The sequence below is a fragment of the Rutidosis leptorrhynchoides genome, chromosome 6, assembly GCF_046630445.1.
Source record: "Rutidosis leptorrhynchoides isolate AG116_Rl617_1_P2 chromosome 6, CSIRO_AGI_Rlap_v1, whole genome shotgun sequence".
NCBI classification, from domain to species: Eukaryota; Viridiplantae; Streptophyta; class Magnoliopsida; order Asterales; family Asteraceae; genus Rutidosis; species Rutidosis leptorrhynchoides.
Genome location: NC_092338.1, coordinates 157,024,116 through 157,036,559, shown reverse-complemented (window position 1 = coordinate 157,036,559; position 12,444 = coordinate 157,024,116). Strand labels below are relative to the sequence as shown.

General features: G+C 32.6%; 1 protein-coding gene across 1 annotated transcript; it reads left to right on the top strand.

Moving 5' to 3' along the window:
- The first annotated feature begins 1,914 nt into the window (after window positions 1-1,914).
- On the top strand, window positions 1,915-12,444 carry LOC139854199 (protein FAR1-RELATED SEQUENCE 5-like). Its single transcript, XM_071843518.1, has 7 exons — window positions 1,915-2,071; window positions 2,316-2,357; window positions 5,894-5,946; window positions 6,031-6,752; window positions 7,146-7,272; window positions 10,895-11,470; window positions 11,755-12,444. The coding sequence occupies exons 1-7, from the start codon at window positions 1,915-1,917 to the stop codon at window positions 12,442-12,444; spliced, it is 2,367 nt and encodes a 788-aa protein (XP_071699619.1).

The window sequence follows — 12,444 nt, the reverse complement described above, 5'->3', positions numbered from 1 at the left end:
ACCTTAGTTGAATTACACGATTACACAAATTATTGAATTTTAGGGTTCTTAAATTGAGGATTTTTGACTTTTGTTGACTAGTAAGTATTCTAAGTGGAATTAAAGCAATTCATTGATTATGCTAAACTCATATATGCCTTAACTTAGTGTTTGTTCGAATTGAAAAATTTTATTTGTGAAAGTTAAGGATTGTATGCTTAGGCTTTTTGATGAAATTGTTGACTTGAGTCGACTTTAGTGTCTAAATGTATGATAACCATTGATTGCATATTGTTTGACATGCTTATTGATGAATGCTAATGGTTTCATATACTTGTTTTGGTGAAACTAATTATGCTAGATATGATTGAACTTATAAAGTGATAAAGATTATGAGTCATACTAATACATGTTTGTTAAAAGTGAGATAAGTACATCCATGATAGAATTATGTTTGACATGAGAGTTTGTGTAATGCGTACTATATAACATGTTCTACATGGTTTTGTCTTGTGCTATATGAAAGATGTTTTGAATTTCTTTAACGCTAATCAACTTGCGTTGTTGTTTTTATTTGGTTTTGTTGTGTTTTTGTAGACTACAGCATCATCATCAAACCCAAAATCAAAGAAGCAAAAAGCCCCGGCAATTATAGATCAGGAAATAAGTGAGGAAGAAAATGCTGTTGAAGAAGAAGAAATGGATATTGACAACCGGCAATTAAATGTCCGTGGATTAGCCACTCCGGATCCATGGATCAATGCAGTTTTGAGGCATCCGGAATATCATGAACGGATGAAGGCACTTCTACACAAAGACGTATATCCGGGGAAATATATCGATTGGACACCATTAGAAGAAGCCGGTGAATATCAAAATTTTAGCAACCTTTTCCGAGTAATGTATAAAGGCCATCGAATACATGCATGGGAAAACCTGTTCAGAATGCAAGAAAGAGTGTACCCACTTTTAGTCAAAGAATTCGTTGGATCACTTATGGTTGATTACACGTCACCAACATCTGGTACCTTTATGAGATTTCATCTTGGAGGACAAGACCGAACATTAACACTGCTACAATTTGTAAAGGAATTAGATATCTATGAAGGGTTGCCACACCAATTGATGCAAAATTACTTTAATCAATGTATATACTATGTTTCTTCTTTTAATCATTTAGAAGCATGGGTGGACATGAGCAATAGTGCATATAGTGCAAGAAAGCGGACTTGTAGCAAGCTACGTACTTACCAGCATCAATGCGTCCAAAGATTCATTTCAAGTACCATAAACTGTCGAAAAGACAGTAGCAAAAAAGTTACCAACTTGTATATCTGGTACACTCACGCGATAATGGATCACACCCATGTTCATATTCCACGAATGATTCTCACTTTCCTTCTCGAAGAAAGGAAAAAGATTACACCAATCATGGGCGGCCATTTTGTAACAAGGATTGCCCAACATTTTCGTATCAATACAAGTGGGTTAGAGGAGAAACATATGATTGCCTTTGATAGAGTAAGTTATACAAGGGCAAACATTTTGAAGAGGGGGTTGAATGGCCTTCTAACTAGGTATGTGGATCCCGAGAACAGGCAACCACAACTACCACAACCACAACCGCAGCCAGATCCACAGCCGAATGTTGGAAGTAGTTCGGGTCTGGGAAATGATTGGGAGGCTTACATAGCTTGATGATTTTCAGATTTTCCACTCCATAATGATCGAAACACCCAAAAGGTAATTGATCACTACGATACAGGTAACAGGGAGATGCAACATTACATTGATGTAGGGAATTATCGAACGTGGTACACTCAAGTGGGGCAGCAAAATCAGCTTAACTGGATACATGAACAGACTGTGTCATACGCTGCAGATCCCGCTAACTATACCCCCTCTCCTTGGCCTGCATACAAACCATGGGCTCGAATGGGTGATCCATATCCTGTACCTTATCCTCCTCCTCGTAACCCTCCTAATGAAGACACTGCTGTCGTCCCTGCTCAAGCAACTTATCAGGGGTACAACCCTTCAATATTTCAGGATGACGACGCGGGAAACCAAAACAAAGGTGGAGCTGGCCCAAGTAACTCTTTTTGGGGATTCTTCTGAAGTTTACGACATTATTCTAGAAGTTTGTGAAAGGTTTGATTGATGTTGGTTTGTTTTAAAAACAATTTATCTTTATGTTTGGTGTGTAATAACTTGATAGTATTTTGGATTATTGTAATTTGAATAATTTAGATAATTAAAAGTGGGGTTTTTAGTAAATGGAGTACACCCCATTTATATGTGTGAATCGTATGTTTACTTTATTTGAATTGATACAGGTGAGCATTGTGCTATATGCTGCATTTTTACAAAGATTGGCAGTAAGTTCAACACATACTTGATTGGTGATTATTTTGTGGTTGCAAGAAGTGGATGATGTTCTTATGCTCGCATTCAGTTCAGCGCCATCATCCCGTGAACTTCGGTTTTAGACCTTGAAAGTAATAAACTCTCTTACACTCTTTAACCCTCTTGAATTTAAAATTTTTCTAATTTCATGTAACGAGGGCGATACATGAACTCAAGTGTGGGGAGGAAGTTATAAATTCTTTCGGGTTTTTGATTTTGGTTAAAAAGGCTTAAAATGGTGAAAATTTTTAAACTTTTATCTTCATAAATTCAAATTTTGTTTAAAATTTGTAGATTTTAAAACTAGGTGTATACACCGAAATTATTATCACAAAACAAATTAAGAAACAACCAAATGATTGAGTTTATTTTGTTAAAAATCATAAAACTAGTAGTCATATAAAAGATATAATCATCATGCTATACCACATTCTGAATGAAAAAGAATCATCAAGTAATTTATTGTTCTAACAATCTAATCCAATGCTCATCTATGTAATGATTGTGAAGGAAGTCAAGTCTTTCAATATGACACACTTGCTAACTTATGTTAGAAGATGTAGTCCAGAACAGCTGTAGGTTGACGAAAAATCTTGAAAAGTCATCTCTATCATCGGCTGAAAATCCACCTCACCTCAGCATCAAACAGGGTTTTTGGTGGTCAGACTTATCCTAACCATGAGATGGATCTGTCTCGTACAATGGGGGGCACATTGCAAATTAGCTTTTAAGACTAATGAATCTAATCCCCAGATGGACGATCTCCGTAAAGATCAACCGCATCTATGTTGACTGCGGCCAACATACATATGCCATAACAAATTGAGGTGTGCAAACTCATGGTTCACCGATGATATTTGGATATGATATAGTTTTTTCTAAAAACTTATGCTATTTTATGAACTATATTGTGTAAAACCATTTTTTGGACATCCGGTTTCAAGTTCCATGATACTTCAATCATGGGGGCGAGTAGCTTGCTAAGCGCCGACCGAGGCTTCGGTTTTCAGTTACCCTCAACCGGACTTTGAGGTTAAAACCGGAAAACTTGTTAGTGTAAAAACTAACATGTCTAATTTTCAAAATATAAAAGGTTTTTCGCAAAGGTCCTAATTTCCCTAAGGATCCAAGTTTTTAAGAAATGTGAACTTTAAAACTCACCTTTCGACTTTGGTGTGATTTCATTTCGTGTATGTACTCAAAGTGTGTGTATTACATTGTGAAATAAATAAAAGCGTGTGTACTCCAAAAGTGTGTGTATACTCGAAACGCGTGAGTTTGATTCGTGTGTGAAATAAAAAGTGTGAGTATGTATATATTATGACCCAAGTGTGTGTTCCATATAGCGTGAGTTATTGTGTTTCAAAATAACTTTTTGTGTACTATATCGAGTGAGTGTGATTCCCATTTTTGTGTTCTCAATTAAATAAGTGTGTTTACTATAGTAAATTTCGATTTCTTGTAAGTCTTGCTTGAGGACAAGCAAGGTTTAAGTGTGGGGATTTTGATAACGCCCAAATCATACATGTTTATTGCCGTTATTTCGATCCAAAGTTGTTCCATTTGTATGTAATTATTGTATTTATGTATTGTAATTCATGAATATTTGTAAAAGTCCATTGTGATTGAATAAATGAAGACCAACAGTGAAAACAAAGTTAAAACGAATATTGAACGTGCAAAACAGCCTAAAAATGCTGAAACAGGTCCAAATGTGGTGCATCTACCTCAGATGCGGCGTATCTCTACACCAAATAACTCCTGACAGTTTCAGATGCGGGGCATTAGGATTTCTTGACCAAAACAGCATCAGATGCGGCGCATCTGAGAGGGATGCGGCGCATCCAAGCCAGATGCGGCGCATCTGTCCTAGATGCGGTGCATCTGGTCCCCTGCCGACAGTTCTGAGTGCAGAATCGAGCTGGAATCTACTGAGCGTAAAGAGATGCGGCACATCCCAAAGAGATGCGGCGCATCTGGTCACTTTCTGGCCAAAATACCTAACTTTTGAGCCTATCTAATGAAGCCTTTGGTTACATACTTCAGATACCTTCACTACTACATTTTCCCTTAGTTCTAATACAATTTTCAAGGTTCAAGGAAGGCTACAAGTCAATCTCCACTCTTTCAACATCAAGATTAAGCTAGGATCATTCATCACTATTGGTATTATTGTTCTATATCTTTTAAACATGAATTCAACTTGTATTTACTGTTCCATTAGTTCTACTATGATTATGTTAGGCTAAAAGCCTTGTGTGTTTGCTTCAATGTAAGATTTATGGCTTGAGATTGTTCTATACTTTGATGTTATGCTAGTTATACATATGTTTGATTGATTAAATTATCTAGTTCAACCGTAAGAACCATTGTTATGCTTGCTTAGTTCATTACTTCAATTATATAGATTGCAAACCTATTAATGTGAGTTAACTAGGAAAACAATCTATACTTCAATACACCTAGTAATCTAGACGATTAGAAACATAAACTTAAGTGATTTTGTTATGTGTTTAATTCGGTAATTGAACAAGTTCCAAAGCAACATAGTTATGAAATTACCTCAAATAATTGTTGTAGTTTAGGTTTTACGTGAGTTTAACCGGGTTGGATCTAGTTAGTTAATCAATCTAAATCACAATGTTCTTTCAAAAGATCCATTGTTGTAATCATCCTTGTATCCTAGTTCAATTATGTAAGTTATGACATGGTTTATGTGAGTTTATCAAAGACCATAGCTTATACTTCAACACCTAGTGATCTAGCCACCTATATGTGAGTATAGGATGTTAATTGAATGATATTTAGGATATACAATCATGTAGTTTACTTAGAGTGATCTTTGTAAACTAGGTTTTATGTAAATTCAACCACGAAAGAATCTTGTTGATTAAACATAGCTCTTAAGTTTATAGAAATTGTGAAATTGATATAAACTGCTCTATTTTAACTATCACATAACGATTTTAATTATAAAAGAACAATCCCTGTCATTTATCAAGCATAGAAGTAAACACCGCATTCTCATTTTTGTTAATTACTATATTTATTTAAAGTTTCGTTAAACGAAAATACAACTTCAAACACAAAACTCCCCTTTTAGAATAATTAATCGTGGTAAAATCTTAAAAACAAACTTCTCCCTGTGGATCTAACTGGTCAATTTACTTGCTAGTTACTGCATGATCGGGTTTTAGTTGCCTGTATTATGTGTTAATTATTAAGCATATTGTCTACATTTTAAAGGTTACGTCTTAATACATCATAAACCCTATGTACGAAAATCAATAAAAAAAAAAGCTCTCTAGTTGCCCGTGGACTAAAGCAATCATACCGATTGCATATAACCACGTAAATTCTTGTGTCTTTTAATTTTCTTGTTGTTATTCTGTCCGTTTGTCGTTTGTGGGATCACAATCTATCGATTGGTGGTCGTTGTTGGGTCCATAAATTCCTAACACCAACTCTGTCTGTAGAAATCATTTTTTATCTTCTTATGAGTATGAAGGTCCTGACGGAAAGAAATTGTGGTTTCCTAAAGTTCCAAATCATTTTAATCCTGTTATTGGTTCCGTGTTTAGATCATGGGAAGATTGTTTATATTTTTATGACTTATATGTTGAGGCTGCTGGTTTCAATATTTAGAAAGCTTCTGAAAATAAAGATGAAGATGGTTCAATTGTTTACCAAGTTTATAGGTGTAATAAATTAGGTCATCTTGCCCCAAAAGCTCTTGTTCCCCTTGCTTTTGTTATTCCACCTGCTATTGTCAATCCATCTCAATATGCCCCTGATCCTCATTCTTCCATTCCTGATAAACCTCCAAAGCGAAAGCGTCAGCGTAAGAAAGTGTCTAACCGTAAATCTTCTAGTATTAAGGTTAAATGTGAAGCTTGCATTAGATTCAAACTTATCGAGGGTAAGATTGTTATTTTTAAGTTTTTTGAGGGGCATACTCACAAACTCATAACTGAAAGGAATAGGAATTTTTTGAATAAAAGGAGAAAGTTGGATCCTGAACACATGGAATTTCTTTTCAAACTCAGTACTCAATCAAATATGGGTGGATTTAAAGCTCACACAATTTTTAGTGCTCTTAGTGGTGGTATTGATAATGTTGGTCTTTTGCCTGTAGATTTCAATAATTTTCATCGTGATTTGATCCAATCGCTAGGTGATACTGATGCACATATTGCTATTGAACAATTGCTTATGAAGAAAAATTCTTTACCTAACTTCAGTGTCGAGTATTATTGTGATCATAATGATTTTTTACGTGGGGTTTTTTGGGCTGACAATATTTCTAAGTTGAACTACAAAGAGTTTGGTGACATTGTTGGCTTCGATGCTACATATGGTACAAATATGTAAGTTTTCTGTAATTTGTATCACTTTATTTTTATTATTTATCATTTTATTTTTATCATTCAACACTTTATTTGTATCATTCATCATTCATCATTCATCATTCATCATTCATCATTCATCATTCAACATTCATCATTCATCATTCATGATTCATCACTAATTTTTCTCATTCATATTGACAGATTTCTTATTTTTCTTTTTTTATCATAAACTTGAACTTTATTTTGATCATAAATTAACTAAATAATCATTATTTAAGACATTATTCATTCATCATATCATTCATTAAACATTAAAAACATTACTGAATGATGGAAATACTTTATTTTTATCATCCATCTTAATTTTTATGTTATTTTACATAATTTTTATTTCTGATTTTTATATTATAGGTATAACATGGTTTTTGTACCTCTCACTGGAGTTGATAACCATAAGAAGCTTGTTATTTTTGGAGCTGTTTTATTAGCTAGTGAAAGCATAGAATCGTTTAGTTGGTTTCTTGATTGTTTTCTTAAAGTTTTTGGGACGGAACTGGGTTTAATTGTAGTGACCCGAACTTTTCCATGTTTATATATATTAAATGAATTTGTTATTTACATGATTAAATGTTTTCAACATGTTAAGCAATCAAACTTATTAAGACTTGATTATTTGAAATGAGTTTCATGTAGACAATTGACCACCCAAGTTGACCGGCGATTCACGAACGTTAAAACTTGTAAAAACGACATGCCAATATATATATATGGATATACATATAGTTAACATGAGATTATGATAAGTAAGTATCTCCATATGTATATTAACAATGAGTTATATACATAAGAATGAGACTACTAAGTTAAGAAACTCGAAACGATATATATAACGATTATCGTTATTACAACATCTTACTAAATACATATGTATCATATTAAGTTATTGTTACACTATATTTAACATGATAAAATGATAGTTATATATATCATTAAGTATGTTAACAATGAACTACATATGTAAAACAAGACTACTAACTTAAGAATTTTGAATCGAGGCATATATGTAACGATTATCGTTGTAACGACATTTTAATGTATATATATCATATTAAGATATATTCATATATCATAATATCATGATAATGTAATAATTTAACATCTCATTAGATATAATAAACAAGGGGTTAACAACATTTAACAAGATCATTAACCTAAAGGTTTCAAAACAACATTTACATGTAACGACTAACGATGATTTAACGACTCAGTTAAAATGTATATACATGTAGTGTTTTAATATGTATTCATACACTTTTGAAAGACTTCAAGACACTTATCAAAATACTTCTACTTAACAAAAATTCTTACAATTACATCCTCGTTCAGTTTCATCAACAATTCTACTCGTATGCACCCGTATTCGTACTCGTACAATACACAGCTTTTAGATGTATGTACTATTGGTATATATACTCTAATGATCAGCTCTTAGCAGCCCATGTGAGTCACCTAACACATGTGGGAACCATCATTTGGAAACTAGAATGAAATATCTCATAAAATTACAAAAATATTAGTAATCATTCATGACTTATTTACAAGTAAACAAAATTACACATCCTTTATATCTAATCCATATACCAACGACCAAAAACACCTACAAACACTTTCATTCTTCAATTTTCTTCATCTAATTGATCTCTCTCAAGTTCTATATTCAAGTTCTAAGTGTTCTTCATAAATTCTATAAGTTCTAGTTTCATAAAATCAAGAATACTTCCAAGTTTGCTAGCTTACTTCCAATCTTGTAAAGTGATCGTCCAACCTCAATAAATCTTTCTTATTTATAGTAAGATATCTTTCTAATACAAGGTAATACTCATATTCAAACTTTGATTCAATTTCTATAACTATAACAATCTTATTTCGAGTGGAAATCTTACTTGAACTTGTTTTCGTGTCATGATTCTGCTTCAAGAACTTTCAAGCCATCCAAGGATCCTTTGAAGCTAGATCTATTTTTTTCATTTCCAGTAGGTTTACCTACTAAAATTAAGGTAGTAATTATATTCATAACATCATTCGATTCATACATATAAAACTATCTTATTCGAAGATTTAAACTTGTAATCACTAGAACATAGTTTAGTTAATTCTAAACTTGTTCACAAATAAAGTTAATCCTTATAACTTGATTTTTAAATTCAACTAAACACATGTTCTATATCTATATGATATGCTAACTTAATGATTTAAAACCTGGAAACACGAAAAACACCGTAAAACCGGACATAAGCCATCGTAGTAACACCGCGAGCTGTTTTGGGTTAGTTAATTAAAAACTATGATAAACTTTGATTTAAAAGTTGTTCTTCTGGGAAAATGATTTTTCTTATGAACATGAAACTATATCCAAAAATCATGGTTAAACTCAAAGTGGAAGTATGTTTTCCAATATGGTCATCTAGACGTCGTTCTTTCGACTAAAATGACTACCTTTACAAAAATGACTTGTAATCTGCATTTCCGACTATAAACTTATACTTTTTCTGTTTAGATTCATAAACTTAAGTTCAATATGAAACCATAGCAACTTTATTAACTCAAAACGGATTTAAAACGAAGAAGTTATGGGTAAAACAATATTGGAATTTTTGCTTGTTGTAGCTACGTGAAAATTGGTAACAAATCTATATTAATCAAATCCTAGCTAACTTATTGTATTATACATGTATTCTAATATATTATGTAATCTTGGGATACTATAGACACGTATGCAAATGTTTTGACATATCATATCGACCCATGTATATATATTATTTGGAACAACCATAGACACTCTATATGCAGTAATGTTGGAGTTAGCTATATAGGGTTGAGGTTGATTCCAAAAATATATATACTTTGAGTTGTGATCTAGCCTGAGACGTGTATACACTGGGTCGTGGATTGATTTAAGATAATATATATCGATTTATTTCTGTACATCTAACTGTGGACAACTAGTTGTAGGTTACTAACGAGGATAGCTGACTTAATAAACTTAAAACAGTAAAACGTATTAAAAATGTTGTAAATATATTTTGAACATACTTTGATACATATGTACATATTTGTTATACATTCGTGAATCGACCAGTGGCCAAGTCTTACTTCCCGACGAAGTAAAAATATGTGAAAGTGAGTTATAGTCCCACTTTTAAAATCTATTTTTTTGGGATGAGAATACATGCGATTTTATAAATGTTTTACAAAATAGACACAAGTAATCGAAAATACTTTCTATGTTGGATTATCGAATCGAATATGCCCCTTTTTAGCTTGGTAGCCTAAGAATTAGGGAAATGACCCCTAATTGACGCGAATCCTAAAGATAGATCTATTTGGCCCAACAAGCCTCATTCGAGTTACGGATGCTTTAGTACTTCGATTTATCATATCCGATGAGAATCCCGGAATGATGAGGATATTCTATATGCATCTTGTTAAGGTCGGTTACCAGGTGTTCAACATATGAATGATTTTTATCTCTATGCAGTTTGCGAAATGCCTGATATGAGATGTGTTATAAAAATGAAATCTTGTGGTCTATTATTATGATTTGATAATAGGTTAAACCTATAACTCACCAACAATTTTGTTGACGTTTTAAGCATGTTTATTCTCAGGTGATTATTAAGAGCTTCCGCTGTTGCATACTAAATTAAGGACAAGATTTGGAGTCCATGCTTGTATAATATTGTTTAAAAACTGCATTCGAAGACTTATGTTGATGTGTAATATTATTGTAAACCATTATGTAATGGTCGTGTGAAAAACGCTATATTTTAGATTATCATTATTTGATAATTGTCGTAATATTTTTAAGGTTTTGGTTTGTTTTAAAATCGAATGCAGTCTTTGAAAAACGTCTCATATAGAGGTCAAAAACCTCGCAACGAAATCAATTAATATGGAAGGTTTATAATCAATATGAACGGTACATTTCATTAATGTCCACTGATCAAGACCCAGCAATGTTGGAGGCTATTAAAATAAAGTTTAAGACTGCGCAGCATCGGTTATGTATGTGGCATATCAGTCAAAAACTTGAAAAAAGGTAAATATTTTAGTATAATTATTGTTTTGATATCATTCATTTGTTTTAAATTTTTTTATAGGTTGGTCGTGAGTTGTTTTCAAATAAAGATTTTCGTAAGCAAATGAATAACATATTCTGGAATCAAGAGTTGAATGCTGAAAAGTTTGAAAAGTGTTGGCAACATGTTTTAGATGAATTTGGCTTACATAATGTTGATTGGTTTAAAGATATGTATGTTATCAAGGAGAAGTGGATACCGTGTCTTTTTCGAGATACACCAATGGCTGGATTAATGAGAACATCATCACTTTGTGAGAGTGAAAATTCATTCTTTATAAAATGTAAGAACAACCATTCTAAATTGGTGGAGTTTTTTTCACGCTTCGATATTGTAGTTGAAAAGCAGCGCCATAACAACACGCTTCTTGAGTTTGAAATGGATAATAGATCTATTAAATGTGTTACCAATAAGCTAATTGAGTTGCATGCTAGGGATTTTTATACACCAACCATATTTCTGTTAGTTCAAGAAGAAATATTTCAGTCTTCTATTTCTTGTTTGCAAATCAGCTTAACCATTGAAGAGAATGAAGACAAAAAATTATGTGTAATTGAAGAGAAATTTCCTCTTCCCCGTCCAAACTGGAAATATAGGGTCAGGTTTCACTTCATATTTTTTTTTTAAATTTTTCCTAATCTGATTACTTACATGTTTTTTGTTTTAGTATATTTAGGTTTAATTTATTTTGTTTTTTCATTCATCATTATTTTTTTTTTCGTTCAGTATATTTGTTATTCATCATATTTTTTTGTCATTATATGTTTTTATCATTCATCTTTTTTTTCATTCATTATCTTTTTTTTGTCATTCATCATATTTATCATTCATTATATTTTGTCATTCATCTTGTTTTTAACTTTTTAATTTACTCTTTTTAGGTTACTTTTGATGTTAAAATTGCCGAAGCCAACTGTTCGTGTTTGCTTTTTACACGTGAAGGTTGTTTATGTAGGCACATATTTTATGTGTATCATGTTCATGATGTTGTTGCTATCCCCATGGTTCATTTTTTGAGGAGGTGGTCAAAGGAGGTATCTGAAACATTTAATTCCATTTTCGTGTATTCTGATGATAAGTCCGAATCCAAAAAGATTATCAATCACGTTTTCAACAAGCTTAGGAATGTTTCCTCTTTTTATCGAGATGATCTAGATAAACTTGTTAGTTTTAGAGATAAGTTTGATGTCTTAATTGACGATTTTCTTGGTTCTACTCCTGATGAGCATTCTACATCTACTAGAGGTGAACATATTAATAGACTATGGGGGTTCTCTAAACCAGTCAATTCGAATATCCGTGCTCCAGAGAATATTAGAAACAAAGGTCAACGTACCTCAAATCGGATATTGTCTTTCAAAGAAGTGGCTGCTAAGAAACATGTTAAAACAAGAGCTTGCAAGCGTTGTGGTATTCATGGTCACAACGTTCGGACTTGTACTACTAACCTCACTGAAGTACGTAATGCAAAGAATAAAGGAAAAAATATCGTTGACTTTGAATTAGAAGACGAAAGCGAGGAAGATGATGAAGACCTGGCATATGAGGATCAAGATTCTGATTCTGATTAA

Excerpts from the sequence above, each read along its gene's own strand:
- LOC139854199 (XM_071843518.1), top strand. The coding sequence starts at position 1,915 with ATGGGTGATCCATATCCTGTACCTTATCCTCCTCCTCGTAACCCTCCT. Across the intron at positions 6,753-7,145 it reads GCTACATATGGTACAAATAT|GTATAACATGGTTTTTGTAC; the intron begins GTAAGTTTTCTG and ends TTTATATTATAG. Across the intron at positions 7,273-10,894 it reads TTCTTGATTGTTTTCTTAAA|GTTGGTCGTGAGTTGTTTTC; the intron begins GTTTTTGGGACG and ends ATTTTTTTATAG.